Here is a 25,150-nt window from a genome sequence, read left to right as displayed (position 1 = left end):
AGGGACGATGTTCCTCTACTGGCCTGGAAACGCCTTAGGATTCCCCTGGAGGAGGTGGAACAAGAGGCTGGGGAGGGAAGTCTGGGTCTCCCTTCTGAAGCTGCTGACCCCGCGACCCGACCCCGGATAGAAGGAAGAAGATGGATGGATGGATTGATGGATTTATGTTTGTAGCAACTAAAACTTTCCTGCACCCCTCCCGAACCCAAGGGATGCTGATGCCCCTCCCTCCTTAGGGGCATCAGCACCTAGTGTAAGAAAATGGATGGATGTTACTGGGAACCTCCTGATGATAGTTGAGGTGAAATCCAAGGAAAGTCTGCTTTCATCCATAACATCAAAGACGAAGAGAAATTTCCAGACAGCCAGCTGCTCTGCTGGGAGCTTAATATGCTCCAGGTGTTGGATGGAAAACCTAGAGCAGTATGAGAAGACTGTGCTGCTCATCTCTGATCAAGTTCAGCTCCCTGAATGACAATGAGTGCTGAGCCATTAATTATATTTAGCATTCTTTAACACTTTAACATCCCACATTCTCTCTGTCTTAGCTGGAAAAGCTAAAACTGCTGAAGCTTTTAACTAGGTGAACTAAAATCTTTCACATTTTTAAATTAATGTCAAGAACAAAACTTATTTCTCACTTTTATTCCCTGTTTTAAATTAAAACAAACTCAGAGCAGATAAAGTAAAGCAGCAGCATCAACAGAAACAGTTTATCATTAGGAAACAGATTAAAACCAGGCTGAGTAAAACACACTCCTTCATTTCTGCACGAAGCTTCAACACACACAAAAACTCCTGAAGGCACATTGATGGGAAACACGTTTACTGCAAAACACCTGCTCCACCTCAGAGCTGCTAAAGCCACAAAACATGAAGGGAGCCTCAAAAAACTGCTGATCTTCAATTCTTCAGAACTTCATCTGGAATCAGCTGTAAGAGACAGAAGAAGAGTTAATGAACATATGAATCGTTGCTGTTTGAGGAGCAGAAACTTAAAGACCTAAAAGCTATTTTTTATTGAGTTACTGATTTAAGAATGCTCTCCCTAACAGGCTCATCCTGTTAAAACCACTGACACTCATGTCTTTGCATGTTCCTTTAAAACAAACTTTTTGTTAACCTGCTTGTAAGTTGAGGTCTGTTATGTTAGCCTCTGTTTTGGGCCCAATTCAACATTTTTTGAAACATTTTTGATTTTTTTGTAATAAATTAAGAATCTTTTTGAACCATTTAATGTATTTCTGGCTGGTCTCTGTAAATCCCTAACACTACTGATGGTTGATGCTCAGATCCTAAATCTGCTAATTGCACAGGTTTTAATAGCTACTGTTAACCTATTTAAACTGTTTCATATGGAACAGCAGTCTGAGATGCAGCAGCCACCAATAATATTTGGTTGTAAACACTGAAAACTGTCCTGTCTCTTAAGAAAGACAACCAGTAAACAACAGGAGCAATAGCATCTGATAAAAATATAAAAACTGTCTTGTCTCAGCATTTCCTGTAGTCAAATGGTTAAGTTTTAATTCTTTAGAGACAGGCTTCTGGGGTTTTAGAGCAGCAGAGGTTCATCCACTTTTAATGTCAAAGGTCCAAATACTTTGTTTTTTTGATTAGCTCAGAGTTCACAGTTAATCATTGGCTTTAACAGCAGCAGGGCTCACAGTTAGCAGTTAGCCTGCAGTTTAGAGGCTGAGAGCAGCAGATAGATGGGACAAGACCAGAACCAGAGGAACCACAACAGAACCATAACAGAACCACAGAAAATCAGTTAAGCAGCTCTCGGATTTGGTTCATTAGTACAGGGCAGATTCAAGGAATTTGATTCTCTAACGAAGTCATTTCATTGAGGTGCAAACCTGGTATGTTCAGACTGGCCACTAGAGAGCAGCATTTGCTTCAGTTAAGCAAATACACTTTTCTTCATGGCTCCACTTTCCAAAGTTTAAATGTAGGTCAGCGTAGGGTTGTTCAACTGCTTTAGGGTAATCGTGATGAGCTGAATCCAAAAATTACATTCGTTTTACTCAATCAGGTGAACTTTATGAACTATGGACGCAACATGAGCATCAAAATGCATTTCTTGTTCTTACATGTGGATCGGCTGAGAAAAAAACATTGACATTTAGGATTTAATTAGGATGTTTACTTTGTAAAAGTTTAAAGAATCATCTTGATAGTTTGATTGTTGTGTTACCATGGCTACAATATGGTGTAATCTCTGTATTTGGGTTTGTTCACAAATACATCACAGCCAATAACCAATAATCAGTGATTGATTTTAAACCTGGTCTCCCTTTCAGATTCACCTGATCGACATTTAAACATGTTAGTGATGCTGAGGTTCTTAGTAGGATGGGGGGTTCTGGCTAAGGCCCCATATTACCTTGGGCCGGCCCTGGAGGAACAGCTGCTGCCATGCACATCTCTGGAATCTACCTGGAATCACCTGGAATCTACCTGGAATCCCCCGGTGGCCCCTGTCAGTCCCCTGATGCTTTGGAGACATTTTGGTTCCTTTCATTGTGGCATGTTTGGCTTTTTGCTGCGGTTCTGATTATTGCTACAATATTTTCTCTGATGTTTATTTCATGAACTCTAATTGGGCCGAATCTTCCTTTAACACTTGAGGTTCTGCAGTAACTTCTGTTTACAGCCCAGAACCTCCAGCGGCTTTAACCTCCTGGTAGAAACGGTAAGGGATTATTAGACTGAGGGCAGCCAGCCTAGTTTATTTAGCTAAATTATTATATTTAGCTAAATATTATTTTAGAGGGGCACAAGCAGGCCTTCTGACATACAGATTTTTTTTAAAAATTGAAAAAAAAAAAAACTCAAAAAGGGCACTAGGGCATCAAGGATAAAATGGGCAGGGGCCCATTTTAATATTTAAATATTTTATCATGAAATATAAATTCAGAAGTCGTGAAGCTATTGGGTGATTAGGGGGCGGGGCTACTGGGAGGGGCGGGGCTAAAGGGTCAGCAGAAGCATCACCTTACCATGTCCTCCTAACAGTCTCTGCTCTACAGACAGGTGAGGTCAGAGGTCAGCTCTACCCTAGGAAGATAAAGGTTCAGTCTGTCAGAAAATGCAGCTGGTTTTGACTCTGAAAGGAAACTGGTGAGTTAATCCTGGAGAATCCAAACCAATGTTACGATCTCAGTTCAGTCTCCAGTTTAAATCTGAATCTCTGAGGATGTTTTCTGTCTGATCTGCCTCTGAAACTCAGAACCAGGTTTTCTCCTGCGGAGGAAATCAGATCCGATCTAAGAGCAGCGGATCCGATCATTTTCCCACAGACTCAGAGTTTTCCTGATTAATCCAGAACATTCCCAACTGAACACTGAACATTTGCAGACGCAAAGAGAAGCAGCAGGAAAACTGAACAGACATGGAGGAGAAAGGATGGCATCCTGGGAGTTTATCCTGATAGGGTCAGGGGTCAAACTCACCTCTGCTCCTCCATCAGCGTCTCCAACTTGCTGGATTCATTTTGAGCTGCAGCTGCAACAACATCTGGAACAATAGAAGAAGAAGAGGGTCAGAGCAGCTCAAAGATCGGCCAATCAGACCACAGGACAGAAGCTGCTTGGATCTGATTGGTTCATCTGCTGCTCTTCCTGCATTTCAGCCTGAAACCTTTTCCAGACAAATGCAGCTCAGCTGAGGAACTGGACTGAGGGACCACAGAATCCAGGAAGGGCTGGATCACAGAGACTGGAAGAGATGAAGACATGTCCTCCCTGTCTGTCTGTCTGTCTGTCCTCCCTGTCTGTCTGTCTGTCCTCCCTGTCTGTCTGTCTGTCCTCCCTGTCTGTCTGTCTGTCCCTGCGGCTCATTCTGCTGCTCCTCAGCATCTGCAGCTTCTAGATGTTTGCTGCAGTTAAAGCTGCGTCACCTCTCAGACTGAATGTCCTCTCAGCGTCCGGACGTCCTGTTCCTGAATGTAGAACCTGATCATGTCATGAATAAACATCAACATTAACTCCGCCCACAATCTGGATCCACGTTTTCCTCTCTAGAAGCCTAAAGCCCTTCTTTTAAAGATTTAAACCTAAACTTGTTTTTGTCCATGTTTTCTGTACCGACAATGAAAGTGAGGAACCAATGGAAATGATGTCAGCCTGTGTTTTAAGCTCATTTAGATGTGAAGTTATCTAAATATTAATTTCAACATTGCACCCACCATTAGTGTGAGTTTAGCTATGATGCTAATTAGATCCATGAGGAATGAAGCAGATTATTTTATTAATGCTGCTATTCCTCAAACATTACAGCTAAATACTGAAAAAACTCCTTCACTGCAAAGTTTTATTCAATATGAAATCAGTTAAAAATAAAACACATATTTTTCCATATTTTCAGTTGAAAATATAAATTTTCCTTTACTTTTCTAGGAACCGTTAGCTCCTGTTTTACAATAAAGTATTTTATTAGGCTGTGTACCTACCTACTTATGTCAATAATTATTTATTCATCAATATTTATATATTATTCTTTGTAATCTGAAGTAATCCTATAATTCAAAGTTATCAAAATACATGCACAGAATTGACCATTTCTACAGTTGTACCGAAATTCTACATATTCCTTCCTACTACCGTTTCCTTAGTTACCAGGTGTCGCTAAAAAGCCTCAAATTACCCAAATTAGAAATAACTTGTAGAATTTTGGTCACATGTTACATGTTGTCTATTCTGATATATCATATGCAGAAAATATAAGTAATGCTAAATATTTATTTTTATTGCACAATTTAGCTCAGAGTTATGATTATTTGCGGTCCATCGCTCACTTCCACTACCATGAGGAACGTGTAGTTCACTCTCCGACCACTAGATGGAAGCACTGCCATTCTGAGTGTCCTTAGTATGAGAGGAAGATGCAGCAGTCATACATTTATGTCCCTCCCTGGTGCCAGGGGCGCAACTCCATATTTTTGTGGTGGATGCGAACATATCTTCGGCGCCCCCCCATATATCGAATGATGACTGAGGCCTGCTCTTGCTTTGAAATATCAGGTGTGCAGTCCAGTTCCACTGCAAAGTACTTAGAGGACTTGATCTTGGCAGATATTTTACTCAAAACACACTCTGATATTGAATCTAAAAATTCATTCTGAGTGCACCATGTCAGATATCCAGTGGTTTGTTTGGAGACAGCCTTTCTAAGATGCTCTGCCAGTGTTACATCATATCGTGCTATGAGCTCAAGGATTCCCAGAAAATTTCCATTTTTAGGATTTCCTAACTGAGAATTTTTCCCCCTTAGTGGCAAGTTTCTCTCTGCAAGGAAAAGTATGCAGTCGATAACTCTAGTCAACACACTTCTCCAGTGTGCTTTTTCAGCTGCCATGGTTTTCTGCAGTTCACTATCAATAGTTTTACCTAGGCGTAAGCGAGATGCCATTTCTTTCCACGTCAGATAAGCATTTATGTGAGAACTACTGGTTTCATGGTGCTTCAGTGTTTTTGAAAGACATCGCCAGTTATTATACCCCTCCACAAGGCATGTGTCAAGAACTTTAGCTTCACCAAAAAGCTTACATGCAAAACAATAGACTCTGTTAGTATTTTTAGAATACAGTAACCAATCTCGTTCAACTTTCTCTCCATTAGACAGTAAACGAAAACAGTATGCTTTGGAAAAACACCTCTTATTCTTCTCTGATCTTGGATATGGACCATCAGAAACTTTCTGTGGGCCATTTACAACCATGCACTGCCTAAATGTGTCCCCCATTTTGTGTGGTAAAGGCCATTCAGATGGTTCTTCTGAATAAAGCCTTGTCTCGGCTCTCTCCTCCGCAGCTCTGTGCTTCTCTCTCTCTTCATCATCTAGTCCTCTCTGCTCTTCCTCTCCCTCATCTGCACCTTTCTGTTTCTCATTCTCCTTTCTCGTGGTTGACTCACCATGACTGCCTGCACTAATTTTCCCCAAAAAAGAACACGATCAAAGATGGTCATCAGAAACTCAAACCATCATGGTATATAGGTTTTTGTTGCTTTCCTAATGCCTACCTGATCTCATCACTTGTCTCCTCTATCACTGACCTCATGTCTGTCTCCTTCATCCCTTGTCTGTGGTGTTCTCCACTAAGTCATGTGGTCAAAAAAGCATTATTAGTTGTAAAAATTACAGATCTTACCGTTTTTAAAAATAATGTTTAAAAATTTGTGCTTGAGATGGACTAGTTGCTTCCTCACTTCCACCTGCATTAGACCAACCTGTTGCCTTCCCCTGTCTGTCCTGATTCTTCCTCTTTCATCATCTTCTCTTCTTTCTCTCCACCATCACAGCTGAATGACATCAATTTTGTGTTAAATAGGCTTAAAAAATACAGCAGTCAAACTACAATAGAAATTAAACTTTAATTTAAATCATCTCCTTGTTGGATAACAGTTACTGATTGGACATTACATCTGATCTGACTTATCAGATACATCACAACACCACTGTAGTGGTATTGAATAAGACATTTAAACTCAAGTGTCCCCCTGCCAAAAAGGTTGGTAAAATAGGTCACCAACCTTTTTGAGTTTAAGGGCTTTAGTGACTCTGATGACTAATTTGTCTGATACACGCATGAACTTGAACAACTCATCTTTAATTAAAGAATCCATAATATATATGAGTGAAAAAATGCACCCAGGAGGGCTAAGTGTTGGACCATAGCTGGGCACTGCCGCCGCAGCAGCTTTAGCTTTCCTGTGTTAATATTTCCTGAGTTTTATTTCGGTCATTCTTACTTAGTGCGCGGTTATGTGTCTGTGACAGGTTTATGTATCAGATATTCATAGAAATACAAAACAAATCGCGTCCCTTAATGGTTTAATAGGGGAGGCAACTTTTAACAGCCAAATATGGGACGATTCCGTATTAGGCTAGCTGCTAGCTTTAGCTAACTTGATTATTTACAACCCTCCTGTCCTGCTAATACACTGACGGTACTTACCTACTATCTTTCAACCACATTGAAAGGCTTTTTTTCATCCCGCCAACATCTTTATCCTTCTCCCTTTTCCTTTTTCTGTTTTGCGCCCCGGACAGCTTTTTTTTCTGCCGCTCCATTTTGTCAAGTGCACTACGAGTGGTAGTCTAAAATAAAAAAAATAAAAAAAATAAAAAAAACGCGCCTGCGTACTCTTAGGGGCGCGTGCACAGCCACCTGCATGGGAAAGGAGAGCAACAGGAAGGGAAGGTGAAGGAGCAGAGGGGCGCCTAATCAGTGCTGTTCCCCTGTTATTGATCATTTCATTCTGTTAATTATAGAAAATGCCAACAAGAAAAAAACATTTTTCGAGACGGGGTTTTGGCGCCCCCTCTAGTGCAGCGCCCCTATGCGTTGCATACCCTGCTGTCAAGAAAATCCGAGCTCATCCCACTTCCCCATGCTGGAGATTTTAGTTTAACAGTAATAATAAATAAAGTTATCTTTAAAATGAATCACTCAAGTGATATCAAGGCCCAACAGTAGACTTAAGTGTCAATAAAATAAATCTAGTTGTGTGTGTTGTTTTTGTCTCATGCAAACTTTGCTTTAATTCTACTTTTTTCTATCTAATCATAAAAAATCATAGTCAGTCAGAGAGATTCATTAAACAAGAAAAGCAGGTTTCCTGGAAAAAGAGGAAGTTTCCAGCCTGCAGATTTATAAAAATAGCTGAGACTATTTTAAAGCATGAAAGTTTTAAAAAATTAAATCTAAACATTTTGAGTAATTTGATAAGATTCAAAGTAAAATACTTATATTAATATTGATTTACTTGTAATAATACTTACACTTATATTTGTGAGAACACCTACAAGAGAAACAAGTAACTGTAACTTTAGTAGTAAATAATTAGAATCATGTATTATTCTTGGTTTCTTTTCAGAAAAACATCTGTAATAACTCACATTAAGATCATAAATGAATGATAGATCAGAGAAGCTGAAGAAAATAAATGTGATATAAATGTGATTTTGACATTGAACTTGAAATGGTGTAAAAGGTTATAAAACTGCAATTAAACATCACTGATATGTTGGAGGTAGATGGTAGGTGGAAGGTGACAGGAAGGGAAAAAGGGGAACTAACAGGAGAGCAGAGATGATCAGCACCTTATATGGAAACAGGAGGTTGAGCAACCCTGAGACATTGGCACAGACATCATGACATGATGTCTCTTAAGACAGTGACGGATATGAGATCATCTGTCTAAGCAGACAGATAAACCCTATATAAGGTGGGTGCAAAAGAGGAACCTTTCGTTGGATCCTCCGGGCAGCTTCGAGCCAAGAGATGGACAAAGAACTCTGCAGCTGAAGAAGAGCCGGGGCCACGGAGCCGGAGACTGTCCTGCACATGGAGACCAACCCGTCTGGCCCACAACCTGTGGCTTCGAATCGCACTTCTCTCATCGGCTGGGTTCTGACCCCAAAGACAAAGATGAAGACAAAGACAAGGAAGAAGAACTGGTGCCTTTTTTCCTGCCAGCACCAAGTCCTGTGTGACCTCAGCATCCATGCGGAGAAGAAGCTCATCAGACCTGCGGAGATCCTGGCCTTCATCGATCAACATCTTCCTCCTGCTGCAACACCTTCTTCATCATCAAGCCAGGTCTGGGGTTCGAAACGCCAAACTCCGTCCGTCTCTCTCAAAGGTTCCCTTTTTTAGTTCTCAGTGTCAGCAGTAGGGAAAGACAGACTAGATGATTGATTTTACTTATTTGATTATTTCTGCTACTGAATTAAGCTGTACTGACCCTTGCAAAAATGCCTTACTAATAAAATATTTAGCATAAAGAAAATCTAAAGATGTTGTGGACATTCAGTTAATGAGTCACCTTAAAGTTCTTTGATGGTTGTAAAATAGCTGTGATGTTTGATTCTGGAGAGGAAGAGGTGGAAAATGTTTTTAGGTTGCTGGTAGCCCATATTTAAAACCTCATCCTTGGGACTCGACCGAGTCACTAAAACCTACCTGGTTCAATAACAAATGCAAGTTGCAAAATAGAGAACGAGCGACCGTTAACAGGTGTGCTCTGTGAAACTAGTTGGCTGTAGGCTGCTCAGTCTGGCTAATTCACAGGGGGAAGAAGGGTGGGACACCTGGATGTAGGCCGTCAGATAACCAGGCGAATCGTTTCTCGAAACCAGCTTAAACAGAGTTTACTTCAGTTCTGGACAGGGTAAATCCCAGCAGATTTAGGAAACTCAACGGACCCGTTAGACGGAGAGCTGGTAGCACATCTCCCCTCTCAGAAGAGGAAGTACGAGAGTGAGAGAGTAGAGACAGAAAGGAGGGGGGGGGTGTTGCGCAACAACACTGCATACCCACTTTTTGCGCCACTGCCTGGTGCATGAATGTTTATTTTTAATCTCATAAAAAATTAGGCTCAGAACCTCTGAAAAATGCCTACCTCCTAAAGTTCTGACCCGTTTTATTTGGACCAGTACCAGGGAGCCGAGGACAGAGCCCTGAGGTCCACACCCTGAAACGCCTCTTACCGTTCAGAGAGTTATGCTCCGGTTCCGGTTCCTCTGCCACGGGCCCTGTGGGTTCAGAGACCGTTTCAGCTGCTGGTTCTGGTCTGGACCCATCCACCTTCTCAACTTCTGGTTCAGTCTCTGGCTGTTGGACCACTTCAGGTTCTGGTTCTGGATCAGGAACCTTAACTGGTTCTGGGACAGAATTGGGTTCTGGAGCTACAGCTGATTCTGGTTCTGGTACAACAGATGAGTCGGCTAGAATCTTTGTGACCGTCACTGGTTCTGGTTCTGGTACAGATTCTACAGATTTTAATGTTTCAGGGACAAGTTTCTGAGCTGCTGTCGGTTCTGGGGAAGGTTTCCCCAAATTCTGCTTAGCTGGTTCTGGTTCTATAGCTGGTTCTGGTTCTACAGCTGGTTCTGGTTCTACAGCTGGCTCTGGTACTTTTACTGGTTCTGGTTCTACAGCTGGTTCTGGTTCTATAACTGGTTCTGGTTCTACAGCTGGTTCTGGTTCTTTAGCTGGTTCTGGTTCTACAGCTGGTTCTGGTTCTATAACTGGTTCTGGTTCTACAGCTGGTTCTGGTTCTTTAGCTGGTACTGAAACGTCTAATGGTTCTGGAGATGATTCTTGTATTTTGTTTGGTTCTGGAAAAGGTTCTTGAGCTGGTGCTTGTTTGATGACCGGTTCTGGTAGCTTCACTGGTTCCGGTACTGTCACTGGTTCTGGATCGGGTTCTGGTGCCGCCTGGATTGAAGGACAGTTAGACAGTTAGCATCGGACACAGTGGCAGCTGCTTCATATTAGCGGTTTGCTTTATCGCCTGAAATAGGAACCAGAGAGCGGGTTCTAACAGTTCCGGACCCGTTTGGACTCGTGTTTGGATATCAGCCACTTACAGAACCAAAATATGTAAAAATAAGAAGCACTGAAGCTGAAAGTAACTGGACTTGGATCAGGTATTGGATCATTTAGACGTACCGACAGGAATCCCAGCAGGGAACCCAGAGGAACCCCGGACTCAGGTTCTGACCGGTACGGACCTCCAGACAGAACCGCTCTACCGTTACAGGCAGAACTTAAAAATCAAGATGAAAACAATTCAAAACTGATTTATTTTGTTTTAAAATGCGACCCGTTCTGAGGTCAGAACCCGGTCCTCTGAGGTTCTGAGGACCGGGTTCTGACTTCCAGAACGTCTCTGAGGATCATCTGCTGCTCCTCCAACTAAAACTGCCTCCTTTCCTCTGACATGTTCAAACACATGTCTCCTGTTCAGAACCGGACCTCCCTGTTCAGAACCGGACCGCTCCAGCTGTCGCCGTCCTTCAGGAAGTGCTGAGTCGGAGCATTTTGGAATCTGAGCCGCCGATCCGATTTCCAGCTCAGAGCTTCAAGCAGAACTTCAGTTGAACAGTAAATCTTCCTGGTCCAGTTTCAGACCTGGGATGGGTTCCTCCCCCCAGTCTGGGCCGGGTCCAGATGGGTCCAGACGGAACCAGGAGGGAAGTGGTGGGATTAAGTCACCTGGGCGTCTTAGTGGCCGTCTGCTGCTCTAATCCCAGAAACCTTCTGTTTGATTCTCCGACCGGCTGGCAGTACCGGCCCCTCCTCCCCTCATGACCTTTGACCCTTAGCCTGCTAACTGAGGCCTGTGGAGTTTGAAATGTTTTCCTCTCTGCAGGCTGATGGACTTCAGGTGGTTTGACCTGACATTGCTGGTGTCTTTCCGCCTTGGCGTTGTGCTGCAGATCATCTGGTTCCTGTTTTACCGTTAAATCCTGAGGAATCAAATTCTGACAATGAAGCAAAGAACCAGATGGACACGAATGACCTCCACAACAGGAAATGACATCACTCTGTACTCCTTTCATAAGGAGTTGAATCTTTTCTTCTGTTCTGGCTCAGAAGCCAGAATTAAAACGTGGTGAGTTTATTAGTTTAGCTTCTTTCTGTTATTTTTATTAGTGGTGAAATAAGTGGACCTGCTGGAGCATAAAAGGCTCCTGTGAGGTGAAAGGTCGCAGATCTCTGGGTCAACGCAGCGTCTTTGTTCTCAGCCCAACTTCTCCGCCGCTTCAGCAGGGAAACATCTCCACGTTTCCTGCAGACCGCCTGACTTCTCCCAACGATTCAGCACCAGCAGGCGGGGTGGAGGCTGAGGTCAGCGCAGAGGCAGGATCAGCCGTCGGCTGGCGGGTCAGCCAGAACCGGAACCAGCTCAGAGGAAATACCATCAGAGAGGATTAAACCGACACGACTGCTGCTGAAATCAGCTGCTAGCTGAAACGTGCTAACCTTACAGCTTTGAGGAAACAACTGAAAAAATTACTGCTTTAGAATTTATCTTGAAAAATTAGCTTAGGGAAGCTAAGAGCGCTAAATGTTTTCAATGTTAGCAGAAATGGCAAAATGCTAAGCTAAGAGTGGATTAGCAGAGGAGCGCCTTCCAATAGAAATCAGGAAGTTTCTTCAGAAGTTTCTCTTTGGGTCTGAAGGGTTTGACTCTCCCAACAGAACCTCAGAACCTGCATGAGGAAAAACTGGGTCAGAATGTCAAATATGACCGGATCCAACAGAGATCGTGGCGTAATGAGGAGGAGCCGTTTCCTCCAGGAGTCCAACATGTTAGTTTTAGTGGCTCCATGTTTCCTCCATCAAACCTGCAGCCTCGCGTCTCCAAACATGCAGCAGGATGGAGAACCTTCTGGGTCCCGGCGAGGCTAAAAACACGCTGCTGATACCATCCGGGCCGACCCGCTGCTTTATCTGCCTCGGCCTTATTTAGGCCGCAGAGGCCCGAGGCGGAGCCAGCAACTGGGTTGCAGCAACGCAGCAGCAGAGAGCTGCTGAGCCCTAAATCTGACCAGGAATCTGGAGCCGCCAGGAAAACAGCAGCACAGAACCGCCGACCCGACAGAACCTGCTGCTGGCCTCAGTTCTCTGAGGAGATTGGACCTGACCCGGTTCTGGTTCTGGGAGCTGCATTCAAGCCAAAAACCAAAACAGCTGAGCTGAGAGAACAACCCGCCTGTGTTCCTGCTGCACAAGCAGCCTTTATGGAGCCACTGTAAGTGGATCTGCAGCTGCTGCAAGCTTCACAGCAGAGACATCGGCTCAGGGGTCCGGGAGGGCCTGGGGGGGGGGGGGGAGGCCAGGGGCCTGGGGGGGTCCGGGGACCCGGCCGTGAGAATCCACCAAACTCCAGAAATGGGAACAAAATGATCAATCATCTGATCAGAGTCTCTCTGGATTAGTCAATCCTGGGTTTTATTTTGAAAGTGCCTCTACCCTGTGAGGCTCTTATTTTGAAGCTAATTCAGAGATGAGATCATACCTGAGGAATCAGAACCGTTACTTTTCACCTCCAACATGAGTTTAAATTAAAAAATGACCAACATTAGGTGAGCCCGGACTTCCCTCTGCTCTCATGAACACAGTTACAACCTGCGGAAGTTTTTATGAATTATAAGAAGCTGCAGATTAATAACTGGAACTTCTGCAGTTTCCGAGAAAATAATAATCAGCTGCAGATTAAAACTTTTTGAAGTTTGGACGTTTTTATAGATCCCACAGTGTTTTAATTAGATCAATAAATACATCAAAGATCGATCACAGGATCTGACCTTCACTTTCAACTCCGGGAAAGCCCGCTTCTTCTCTGCTGGTTCTGGTTCTGGTCCCGTGGAGAGCAGCGGTTCTCCCGGCGGTCTGGACGGAGGAACATCGTCTCCGTATCCGACTTTGGGCTTGTTGGTCCCGGCCGAGGAGGAGGGTCTGTCGGGCTTCCGGCGGAGCAGCGATGAAGCCAAATAAACCGCGACCACCGTGAAGAGGACGGCGGGCAGGAGGACGACCGGGTCCAGGTCCATGATGGTTCCGAAGAGCGGCGGGAGTCGACCGGGCTGGGACCGGGCTGGGACCGGGCGCACTGAGCAGCCTCCCCCCCCCCCCCCCCGGAGGCTTGGTCTGACCGCGACAGCTGACTGGACGCTTCAAAGTAAGAGACTCAATTAAACAAAGTAAACAACTTCAAAATAAGAGCTTTAAATATAGACCAACTCTTCCTTCAGATGCTATTTTCAAAATAAAAGACTGGAGTAAAGAGATGAACTCTCAAAATAAAAAGTTTATTTCCTCCAAAACTAACATCAAAAGTTTAAAATAAGAGAAATATTTCAGCAAAACGTTCAAAGTGCTGAGTTTTCAAAATAAAACAGTTTGAGAATGTGGTTCAGCTTTTATTTTGTAAGGATGGAGGCAAAACCTCCCGTCCGGGTCAGAAACTCTGAGATCCAGATCATGTTTGAAGTTTTTTCTTTTCTGAAATATTTAGAGCAACTCAGAAAGTCCTTAAAATATATTTATTTATCCAGGTGGACAGAAATATAATAAATATCAGTTTTAGGAAACTTTTACTTTTTGGAAGGATTCTAAGGTTTGTTGTTGATAATCTTCCTGTAATGAGCAGCGTTGTGTTTTAAATTTGAATTCTTGTTTTTTAAAGTTAAAACTATCAGCTGCTAGTGACTTCTCTCCCCCTGCTGGACTGCAGGTTCCCAAGGTGCGGGGCGGGGCCCCACAGGGGTCGCAAAATGATTTTCAGAATAACAGTGATGCGCAGTGTTGTATAGTAACGAAGTAAAAATACTTCACTACTTTACTTAAGTATATTTTGGAGTACTTCATACTTTCCTGGAGTATGAAAATTTTTGATGACTTTCACTTTTACTTCACTATATTTCCGAACTTAATTGCGTACTTTTACTCCGATACATTTTCAGTGTGTGGTTTAGTTACTCGTTACAGAAAAGCGAGAGAGAGAAACAAAGTGTTTTGACCCACCTACTGATTAGCAAGTAGCAAGTAGGCTACCGAACAAAGTCGGTAGCCTGCTTGCCTGGGCTTGTTCATCACCACCAATAGGATACACCTGTTTCGCTTCTCCCATTAAACACAAAGCAAGTCTCGCAATCAGCAGCAGCCACATGGAGGAGGAGACGGAGACCACAACGACTGCAACTACGTTGGACACGGCTCCAGGGGAACCACCAGCTGGTGATGAGAGCCCATGGCCTTATTTAAACACAATATACTCTTTCGTGGGTGTTAAAGATTCGTCTTACCGCATGCAGTGTATGTTATTCCTGCCTGAAGATGTGGAAATTCTATCTTACAAAAACTCCCCGTCCAACGTGAAGAAACACATCGAGGTAACTTCTTATGAAATGGTTATAATCCTCCTGTTTCAGTAACTATAGCTTGGTCACTAGACACTACTGTATTGTGAAACGTTGACCATAAATGAACTTTGTTTGGCATTGTTTCAGTTCCATACGTGATGTATTTAGCTTAGGCCTAATGTTGACTGTAGCAGGCTACCTAGACTCCTCTGTTCAAGGGGGGACAGAAGCCATAGCGATAGCAATTTAGACTCAATTTAACGAATATAGGAAAGGCATGCAAGTTCAAAACCAGGTTTACAAAAAAGGTCTCCCTCTTCAGATGCCAATAAGCTGCATTTCCCTCCCAATTTTTTTTCTTTTGCATAATGACCAGTTGTGTGCACCACCTACTGACTGTAGCATTGACTGATTCACTGATTTGTGAAGTAGAGTAATCGTAACAGCTCTTTTTCTTCATGTTGGCCGCATTTTCTGTACTATTTATTTTTCTCATTTTTAGCTCTGACCTTACTTGCACTTGGTTGTGTACATTATTTTAAGTGTATTTGACAAGTTTACCAAAATATAAAAAATGTCATTAAAACTGCATTTGCTTTGTTTTACTTTTTACTTGTACTTTTCATTACATTACTTGAGTACATCCATTTTTACAGTAATTTCCATACTTAAGTACAAGAAGTTTCAGATACTTTAAGACTTTAACTCAAGTAACATTTCAGTCAGTGACTTGGACTTTTACCAAAGTCATATTTTGGAGAGGTACTTATACTTTTACTTGACTCTGAGATTTCAGTACTTTATACAACACTGGTGATGCGACTCATCAGCTTTTAGGAGGAACAAAAAGATTAAATAAATCATGAAATATTTTAAGGAGTCAGCAGTCTGGTGTTAGCTTGAGGCTGAAAGATGAATCTGTGTCCTAGTCAAAGCTCATAGTTGAGCCTTTGCTGTTAATGACCTCTAAAACCAGATCAGTTTGTTTCTCTCCTAAATGAAACGGCTAAAGCAGCAGCAGCCATTATTATTATTATTATTATTAACTCTCTACTGTTTCTCTAACATGGAAATATTTTCAGTTCTTCTCCAAACTCCAGACCGAGCCCAGTTCTGGTTCTGGTGGAGGTTTTTCCTGACTACTGTCGCCCCCTGCTGGTCAGGGCGCGGCAGTAGACGGTAATTAATTTAATAATGAACTGAGGTGATTGATAACGGACCGCCACAACGCTGCAGAACTCGGCCGGTCCAATCTCCAGGCCGGTTCTGTTCCTCTGTTTGGTCCAGAACCGGGCCGAGTACAGCAGAACCTGCTTAACAAGCCTCAGAGATGCTGAATATTGTCATGGTTACGGGGCAGGACAGTACAGACACCGACAGCAGAACTTTTCCTCAGAAATTCTTTATTTTAAGGCCCAGAAAACAGATCCGACGGTCAGGCAACGCTAAAGTGTTTCATAAAAACCAGGGAACCACGTGACATCACTTCCTGTTTTTGGCACAACTGGAGTCCCAGAAGCCGAGGCTTGGCTGCAGCGTTCAGGTGAAGGCCTCAGTCTAGTCCAGAAAGGTCAGAGTTCACCAGAGCAGCATCCATCCTGGACCTTTAGTCTACATAAGCACCTGAACGCCTCATCAAATGGTTTAACAGTTAAAGGTGGTAGGTCACCCAGGGGTCACGACCCCAGAGGTCACCGGGACGAGCAGCGCTCCTTGCTGGCGCAGTCGTCCTGGCTGGTGGAGTCGCCATTGGCCGCCGCCCCGCAGGTCCGCCTCTTCTTCCTGCGGTGGGACACGGCGTCGCCCTCGGAGCCCGACTCCCCCTGCAGGACAGACGGAGAACAGGAAGTCATGTGACAGGAAGTACAACGGCTCGGATCGTCAGACGGCGTTCCGGCCTTACCTCAGAGTCGGAGTCGGAGGAGCTGGACGAGGAAGAGGACGAAGAGTCGCTGGAGCTGTCCGACGCGATGCCGGTCGACTCCTGCAGGTCGACCTTATCAGCCAGCGCCGCCAGGTCCGGACGCTCCTGCTTCAGGATCCTGGAACACACACACACCAAAACACACACACACACACACACACACACTGGATTAATGCAGCGCCGCCTCAGCACAACAAAAAAACTTTAAAAAAATTCTTCCTCAAAGAAAAATAAAACTGAACCTTTTTAAAGAAAACAGGAAAAATAAGAAGTAAAACCTGAGTTAGCTCAGGTTTCTAATAAAAATAATAAATACTGGATGCTTTTTGAGATAAAATAGTGAAACAATAAAACGAAACAAATTACTTTTAACATATGAGTAATACAGTAAAATTAAAAAAATTAATTAAAAGCTAAACTTAATTTCAAATGCAACAAAAACAGAATAAAAATCAAAGTAAAATAAAACATGCTAAAATAAAAACATTAAAGTAAAATTTTTATAATGTAGTTTTCAAAGACAAAATAAAACCAGTTTTTTATTTTGTTAACCTTTCATATTCTACTTTTATTTAAAACCTTTAAAATAATTATGTCTCAGATGAGTTTGTGCGGCGCCGCTCTCTTACCGGTACCACTTCCTGGACAGTTTGGGTCGGCCGCGCACCGTTTTGTGCCAGACGATGGGGAAGTTTGTAGTGCTGGCGAAGTTCTGCGTGACGGCGATCGTCGTGTCCAAGTTAAGGACGACGTGCCACCAGCCACCTGGAAACCAGTCATCAATCAGTGAAAACCAATATCAACCAATCACTAGACCTGATAACAAATTTTGCTGAGCGATTAATTGTCTCAAAAATTATTGCGATAAACGATAATATTGTCTGAAGACCTTTTTACACTGATTTAATGGAAATGATGTAATAATGATGTGATTTTCTGCCACAGATAGATACACTTTATTTTCAAAAGAATATTTAACACTGGAGCTGATAAACAAAATAAACAAAACAACCAAAAATAAAACTAAAATGGATTCTCAGTCTCCATTAACAAAAATGTACTTGAAAAAAAACTAAACAACATAAAGCCAAAGTGTAAATAAATACTGCATTCAACCAAAAGATCATGAAGTCTGTATATTATGTTGCCCTTCAGTAATAATTAGATTTAAATAGAGAAGATGGGCACATCGACTACCTGATGCAATAGTTCACACTACATGATTTTTTTGCCCAGATTTTCCCCTTATGACAATCTTAGAACGTCCGAGGTTCTAAGATTATCGCTTACGATTTCATAACCGATCATCCTGTAGTGTGTGGTGTGTTACGGTAGATCACCGGCTGCTCTGATCCAAATCAGGCTTTTTTCCCGACTGAGATCTTAACGCAGCCTGTTGAATGTGACAGGTAGCCAATCAGAAAGCGCGGATTCTCCTCCTGCTTTCTGAGGGTAAATTACAGAGGGGAATCCCAAACAGCTGAAACGGCGCAACCGGAAGTCCAGCGGACATTGGAGATGATACTGGAAACAACATTAATGTTTATTCAACATGCAAAGATTATAGAAATGACAAGAGGAGGAGTTGGAGCTAAATTGCTACCGCAGTTGATAAACCTGGTAACTTTTCAGCTGTTCGTTAACGTGACGTAAACAGGTTCTAATGATTTTCATTCAGTCAGGACTTTACTCTGACACTAGCCACATGCATTGCAGGTAGACTGTAGTAAAGCATTGATTAATGCCTGGTTTTAAAATTAGTTCACTGAACTTGTAGCCATTATTTTGTGCCCATTGTTGGACACCACACGGCAGGACCGAACCCGATCGAACCGTTATACCTAGGATTTCTGTCGGCTAATGTTTGGTCTGTCAGGTTTTGAAAATGGGCGACAATCGGCCGACAGCTCTAAGATCGTGTTGTGTGCGCTGGGCTTTACACTAAGGAAATGAGGTCAGAGGTCAGTGGAGAGCACTGGAGTTGAGCCTTTTTTCATTCGGTGTCATTAACAGAAAGAGAAAAAGGCCGGAAGAGACGATAAAGCTGATAATTGAAATGACGTCGATAGTTTTAATTTATCGTACGATTAATTGATTTATCGTTTATCGCGACAGGCCTACCAATCACTCAATTAATCAGTCAAGAACTGTTCTTTGATATTTTTGTTTCGGTAGAAGCCGGCGGATAGGCTAACGTCGTGCTGGTGATTTCAGTGACAGAATTTGATGCTCAAATGTTTTTTTGTTTAAATCTGAACTGATGGAGTTTCACACAGAATGGAACCTTACGGACCAGAACGGAAAGTCGAGCGGAACCGTACTGACCCGGGACGAAGACGGTTTCTCCGGGCCGCTGCAGCACCTCCAGCGGCCTGAAGTCGGGCGGCCAGGTGTGCTGCTGGGTGCGGGGGTAGACCACACTGAACCAGGTGACGGCCTCGTCCTGCTGGTTGCCGCCCTCCTCCCGGGTCACCTTGATGAGCTCGCGCGGCGTGTTAGTGGGGAACAGGCACCAGCGCTTGTGGCCCTGCGCCAGGGCGTTCCAGGCGCTGGTGCCCAGCGGGTCGATGTGGATCCCGGTGCCGGAGCGGGCCGGGCCCATCACGAACCACCTGAGGGGTCACAGGTCACAGTTATGCCCAGTTTGGTCGCAGTTATGACAAGAAAAGAAACAATTCCTTGTTTTTTAGCAAACTGTGGCTGCATGGCAGAGAAATTACGCACCCACAAACATTTATAATATTTATTATATCCTTCTTTAAGATAAACGGGATTTATATCACTAACGTGACCACAGTAACTACACAGTAGCGGCTGGTGCTAAAAAAACTGAGGGGGGCGCACACAAACAAACAAATGAAAAACAAACAAAACAAATCTTAAAAAATAGCACTATTTGAACATGAATTTTGCCCTCCTTTCCTTCTGCCCTGCAAATTTCTCAATTACATTCTTGTTAAAGTCAGTCATCTCCGTGACTAGTCTTTTCTCCATTGACAACATGGCCAATGCATTCAGCCTGTCCTGAGTCATTGAGTTTCTCAGAAAAGTCTTGATTCTTTTCAGAGTTGAAAAGCACCTTTCAGCTATGCTAAGTTTCCCCCCAAAACTTAGCTTCATTGCATTGTCTAGGTGGCTGCGGCTGTTTTCGTGCCGTTTGCATTTTTCTGAAAGATGTTTTAAGTCTCTTACCCCAGTTGTTGTCCACATTGCCTCCGTGCCAGAACTTTGAAATAGCAAACACGGAAAGCAGTAAAATGCATTGCTTAATGCAAACGTAACCGTGAATCGACCTAACGAACTGCAGCTGCGCTAATGAGTCGAATCGGGGATTGTCCAATCACACAATGTTTTAAAAAAAATTAGCCAGTACTGACACTTTACCAGTAATGACACAACAAAATGGGTGTGTCCGGGACGCAGAGCGCTGCGCCCTGTGGAAAACCTTAAACAACCAATTAAAAGTCAGCCTCAGATCACCTGCTTGCCAAAAGTTGATGCGCCTACATACACACTCATTAGGACGGCGCCCTGCACATGGGAAGTGTGCACAATGTGAGCAATTAGAATTATGTATTTACTATTTTAATAAATTCTAACATGTCTATTGGACACACAGTATGAATAAATACATTTCTAAGTATTTTGCAGTTCAGAATAGAAATCATTTATTATCTAAACAATTTAAAGGGGGCGGCGCCCAAGCGCCCCCTACTGGCCAGCCGCCACTGTAACTACATCTAGTCATATTTTTAGGGCGGCACAGGTCCTAGCTTTCTGACCAATCTTTAAAAAGCCAAACCTGCTGAGTCTGATTTAGCCGATACGATTCTTTAGTCTGAAATGTTGATAAATAAAGCAGGAAAGTCGCTGAGTTGGCAACAGCAGCCATACTGTTAACTGCAAACATTCAGTCATGACTGGGTGGGTGGAGCTAACTCCGTGGGCGGGGCTAACTCCGTGGGCGGGGCTAACAGCCAAACCTCTGAGGACAGTGGGTGATTTTTAATCCTTTGCTGAGGTAGACATGATCGGTTCACATGGAAGTATTGGCCGATCATTGATCTGAAATTAAGAAAATTCGCGCTGATAAATCAGTGAACCCCTACAATATTTTCAAAGGTATGGATATGTATTGATACACCTTTACTGAACAATGGAGAAAAATTCTTGGTGTTTTTAAATATCATTAATTAAAATTATTAAATCAAAATCTTACAAGAATCATAAATGATGCAATAAATGCCCTACCCTGTCTAAAGGTGCAGGGTGAGCGGGGGGCTCACCTGTACGGCGGTCTACGTTTCTCCCCGGCGAACTGGAACAGGTCGTCCCTGAAGAAGAGCGGCACCTCGTAGTCGTCCAGCAGTTTGCGGCGCTTGGCGTGTTCGCCATAGCTGCTGTCGAAGATGTAGAGCGGGCTGTCGTCGTGCGTGGACTCCAGGTACTCCACATAATACTTCATCTTCAACTTCACAGAGTAGCCGTCGTTGTCCTCACCGCACTTGAACTTCTGGTTGCGGTATTTGCGTTTGAGGCGCTCCAGCGTCCATTTCTCCCGAGCTGGCCAGCTCTCCTGGCAGTTGAGGAGGACGACGGGTTTGTAGGGTCGCTCGAAGCGCAAGATGAACTCCTCTGGAGAGAGGTGCAGCGCGTCCACACGCTCCACGTTGTCCTGCAAGACAGGAAGTCCTTCAGCAAGGGAGGCAAAACCACAGGAAGAAACCTAAATAGCTGGTTTGGTTCTGGACAACATGAAGCTTCAGTTCACTGCTGATTAGATCTGTCGCAATAAATCAACTAATCACATAACTAATTAAAACTAAATCAATCATTTCCATTTACGTGATTTGTTGTTTTTCTCCTACCAAAAACTGGGTGATAAAAGTCTTCAGTCTGCTGCTTTGGCCACAAATAAATCTTATTTTTCATTACAATTTTGTTTACAGATTCTTTATAATTCACTTTATTTGTTAGTTTATTTTAAAATGTCTTCCAGTTCCAGTGTTAAATGTTAATTAGAAATTCAGGGTTTCCTCCAGTGTATAAGCCTGGTGGTCACAATGCTTTACTAGCCCCCCGCCAGGCTAAGCATTTTGTTTTTAGAAAATTTAATAATATAAAAAAAATTTTTAAATAAAAAAACATATATATGTATATATATGCTTAATCTAGCTTAATCTGGATTGAAAGCGTCTCTGTTGCTCTGAGCGATTCACTGGTGGAGAAAATTTATTTCTAAAAGAAGTTTATAATTGATTATTATTTAAATCCAGCAGAGCGGACCAATCACAGCGTGCAGCAGAGCGGACCAATCACAGCGTGCAGCAGAGCGGACCAATCACAGCGCGCAGCAGAGCGGACCAATCACAGCGCGCAGCAGAGCGGACCAATCACAGCGCGCAGCAGAGCGGACCAATCACAGCGCGCAGCAGAGCGGACCAATCACAGCGTGTAGCAGAGCGGACCAATCACAGCGCGCAGCAGAGCGGACCAATCACAGCGCGCAGCAGAGCGGACCAATCACAGCGCGCAGCAGAGCGGACCAATCACAGCGCGCAGCAGAGCGGACCAATCACAGCGCGCAGCAGAGCGGACCAATCACAGCGCGCAGCAGAGCGGACCAATCACAGCGCGCTGCGGCTGCTCGATCTTTTAAGTTGACCTCAGCAGGGGTCGCGCTCCTCCTTCCACTCAAACTGGACACAGGCTGACCTGTATGGATATTTACATCAACCTCCTGTGAGGAATCATGTTTCTTTAGAGAACTCTACATCAAGGTCAGAGTTCAAACCCGCCGTGTTAGCTCTGGTTGTGCAGCTCTATGAACCGCAGGAATAACTTGTAGTAGTGAATTCAGAGGAGCGTTGAGGAGAGGTGAGAATGATTTATCTTTGTGAACAAAGAATGATGTGGGGCTTTTCCATCTCAACTCGCTGCCCAGCGTGTGGCGCTGTCTTCCCTGTAGCGGTTATCGAACCAGCGCTAACCTCATCATGCAGGTTCAGCCGGTGAGGAGCTTTCACTCTGGTTTTATATTATTTTATTTTTATTTCTATTATTATTTTTCCGGTTACACGAAGCATCAAACCGTATCAAATGCTTTGTCCACTTAGTCAGACAGACTTAATGAGCGCAGAGATCTGATTGCTGTTTACATTCCCCCATCAGCTGATGCAGCGGTGGCCTGTGATGTCATCAGCTCTACCGCAGCCAAACTCCAGACTCAACACCCGGACGTTGTTATTGTGTCTTGTCTCTATGCTGTAACTGCGAAGTAATTTCCCTGCTGGGATGAATAAAGTACTTCTATTCTATTCTATTCTATAACAGTTTCTGTGACTCTTATTAAACAGATCATTGTTACTGAGGAACTCTTATTGTACATCTGTAAATAAATATCTATATCTCGTAGAGCACTTCTGGATAGATGCAAACTACATCTCGTTGCTTGTACTTGTGACAGTGCAATGACAATAAAGTTGAATTCTATTCTATTCTATTCTAAAAACTCAACAGAAATGTTAGAGCTACTAAAGCCACATTAGCAGGATTAAATTAAATCTCCGTTTGTTGCTCATCTCTCAATAAATAAATGTTACATTTATGTCTTTGTGCTCTGTGTTAAAATATTAGCATTACGGCCCCTGAAGCCCTGAGGGCCTCATGGAGCCGCTGACTTCATTTGGATTAAACAGAAATGCAAATAATTCATATTTATTTTAATTGTATTTTTTGATTTGTTGTTTCTAAGACTAGTTGTGGGTTTAAATATTGTTTCACTGGCCATGTTTTCCCACAACATATAATTACCCAGTAATATTTTTACTTTTCCTGTCCACTTAACATCTTTTACTACAAAAACATGGTGGACCGCCTGCCGGGCTGAGCAGCTTTGCTGAGGGCAACTCTGAAGTTTATTGATATTTGAGAATGTGTTCTCAAGACAACAATATTATTGTTTATAGCAATACCTTCTGGACATTTTATCGTCCAGTAAAATCTGTTATGGCCTGACTGAAGGTTCTGGTTCCGTCTGTGTGGAAAGAAACCGAAACAGCGGTCAACTTGGACCCACCTCCAGCTGTGGAGACGACCTCTGTGTTTTCAGATTAACCTCCAGGATTTCCTCAGTAACAATGATCTGTTTTACCTTTATAGTTGTTTCATGACTGGCTTTAACCTTTGTCCAACACTACTATCAAAGTCTGTCTGAGGAGCACTGTAAACCTTACCATTACAATACATAACACCATATCTGGAAGTGGGAATCAATAAAACATTACATTTGAAGGGATTTCAAAGCCAGGGAATAAAAAAAACTAAACTACTTCTATGAAGAACAGTTATGCATGTTTTAAGGTTAACAATGATGCTATTTCGACATTCATTAATAGGTTATGTGATCAATCTATTAACTTGACCTACTTTAATATCTCATAAATATTAAATAGTGTAAAAGCAGGGATGCAGCAGCGGCTCCTCCAGCAGAGGGCGCGCTAACAGCGGATCCTACATTGTCTACGTGACCAGGCGCACTGTTCTCCGCGGCTAGCTGCTGTTAGCTCGGCTGGGGGAGATAAACTGACTGTTACCTTCACGGTTTGATGCGACACGTCGAAGTTCTCATAATAACCGTGTTTCATCCAGTCTAGGGAGTCCTTCAGCTCGGGTCTGGCGCTCCGCTTCGCCTCTTTTATTCTCTTCTTACTTTTATGGTTCATTTTCTTCCGGTTAGCAGTGTCTGATTAGCCTCTAACTGAGCTAACTCGGGGCTACATTCACCCACCTGCTCTCGGCGTCGCTTTAATAACACAAAACAACAACATAAACGCAAGCTGCTCTCGAACTTCTGTGATGTGTGACTATAAATGTGAGCTTTAAAATCGCAGACACACCGTTAAAGTTTGATAAAATCTAACAGCGGAACACATAATGCTTGTGAAACTGATTACGCAATTAACACCCGCCTTAAATGAGGCGGAAGGCATCTGATTGGCTGCAGCTTCACGAAAATTGCAGTGCGCTGATTGGTGTTTGTCATCTACAAAGCATTCCCGCCCATTAATGTTATTGGCTGCTACCTTCAAAACCTACCCGGAGGTCGGAATGTTTATTTCATATTAAACGCCATCATTCTTTGTGTTCAAACGAAATAAAGAAAAGCTTGACCTTTTTGGCCGTTTAATAATATCATAATTAGATCAGTTATTGAGCACATCAGTTAGCAGATCCTTCTGTTCTTCCTGTTCCAGCTAGAACACACTGAAGGACATTTCCAGTAAACATTGCGACTTTCGAGAAAACAGGAACGCACCAAAAACACTGGGCGGGATTTACGAGACAAACAGATACTCTGCCCGATTTACTAGCCGGTGTAGAGAGCGGCATGCTGCCAAGGAGAAGTTAGCGTTTTATTTCAGCCTTCTTCTAAACTTGCTTTATTAACGATGCGTTGCTGCTGCTGTTTTTATTGTTAATTTATTGATTTATCCTAAGTGATGTTGCGATGGCTAAGCCAAGATTCTACACTAAATTAGCAAGCAAAGTAACAGGCTTTGA

At 43.2% G+C, this 25,150-nt stretch overlaps 2 protein-coding genes across 4 annotated transcripts; both read right to left on the bottom strand.

Annotated features, from left to right (window-relative positions):
- Positions 1 to 629: 629 nt before the first annotated feature.
- Positions 630 to 13,489, bottom strand: LOC114160464 (protein TsetseEP). Of its 3 annotated transcripts, none has more exons than XM_028043065.1 (5): positions 13,108 to 13,489; positions 9,499 to 10,228; positions 3,459 to 3,522; positions 3,006 to 3,063; positions 630 to 933 (listed from the first exon to the last, which is right to left on the bottom strand). In XM_028043065.1, exons 1-4 carry the CDS (start codon positions 13,351 to 13,353, stop codon positions 3,030 to 3,032), a joined length of 1,074 nt encoding a protein of 357 aa, XP_027898866.1. In that variant the 5' UTR covers positions 13,354 to 13,489; the 3' UTR covers positions 630 to 933; positions 3,006 to 3,029. The 3 variants fall into 3 exon arrangements, with proteins under 3 accessions (XP_027898866.1, XP_027898867.1, XP_027898868.1); XM_028043066.1 differs by having other exon boundaries at positions 3,006 to 3,058; XM_028043067.1 differs by lacking the exon at positions 3,006 to 3,063 and having other exon boundaries at positions 13,108 to 13,486.
- A 2,561-nt stretch (positions 13,490 to 16,050) lies between these two features.
- On the bottom strand, positions 16,051 to 24,551 carry jmjd6 (jumonji domain containing 6, arginine demethylase and lysine hydroxylase). Its single transcript, XM_028042615.1, has 6 exons — positions 24,184 to 24,551; positions 20,875 to 21,263; positions 18,914 to 19,200; positions 17,218 to 17,353; positions 16,568 to 16,706; positions 16,051 to 16,487 (listed from the first exon to the last, which is right to left on the bottom strand). The coding sequence occupies exons 1-6, from the start codon at positions 24,310 to 24,312 to the stop codon at positions 16,356 to 16,358; spliced, it is 1,212 nt and encodes a 403-aa protein (XP_027898416.1). The 5' UTR covers positions 24,313 to 24,551; the 3' UTR covers positions 16,051 to 16,355.
- Between the last annotated feature and the right edge of the window lie 599 nt (positions 24,552 to 25,150).

The sequence above is a fragment of the Xiphophorus couchianus genome, chromosome 16 (assembly GCF_001444195.1).
Source record: "Xiphophorus couchianus chromosome 16, X_couchianus-1.0, whole genome shotgun sequence".
Lineage (NCBI taxonomy): Eukaryota > Metazoa > Chordata > Actinopteri > Cyprinodontiformes > Poeciliidae > Xiphophorus > Xiphophorus couchianus.
This window is presented reverse-complemented; position numbering and strand designations above follow the sequence as displayed.

Coding starts and splice junctions, on each gene's coding strand:
- LOC114160464 (XM_028043065.1), bottom strand. CDS start 13,353: ATGGACCTGGACCCGGTCGTCCTCCTGCCCGCCGTCCTCTTCACGGTG. Junction 3,523..9,498: donor GGAGCATAACTCTCTGAACG/GTAAGAGGCGTT, acceptor CTATTGTTCCAG/ATGTTGTTGCAGCTGCAGCT. Junction 3,064..3,458: donor ACGCTGATGGAGGAGCAGAG/GTGAGTTTGACC, acceptor TTATCTTCCTAG/GGTAGAGCTGACCTCTGACC.
- jmjd6 (XM_028042615.1), bottom strand. CDS start 24,312: ATGAACCATAAAAGTAAGAAGAGAATAAAAGAGGCGAAGCGGAGCGCC. Junction 21,264..24,183: donor TGTCGCATCAAACCGTGAAG/GTAACAGTCAGT, acceptor CCTGTCTTGCAG/GACAACGTGGAGCGTGTGGA. Junction 16,707..17,217: donor CTGTCCAGGAAGTGGTACCG/GTAAGAGAGCGG, acceptor TGTGTGTTCCAG/GATCCTGAAGCAGGAGCGTC.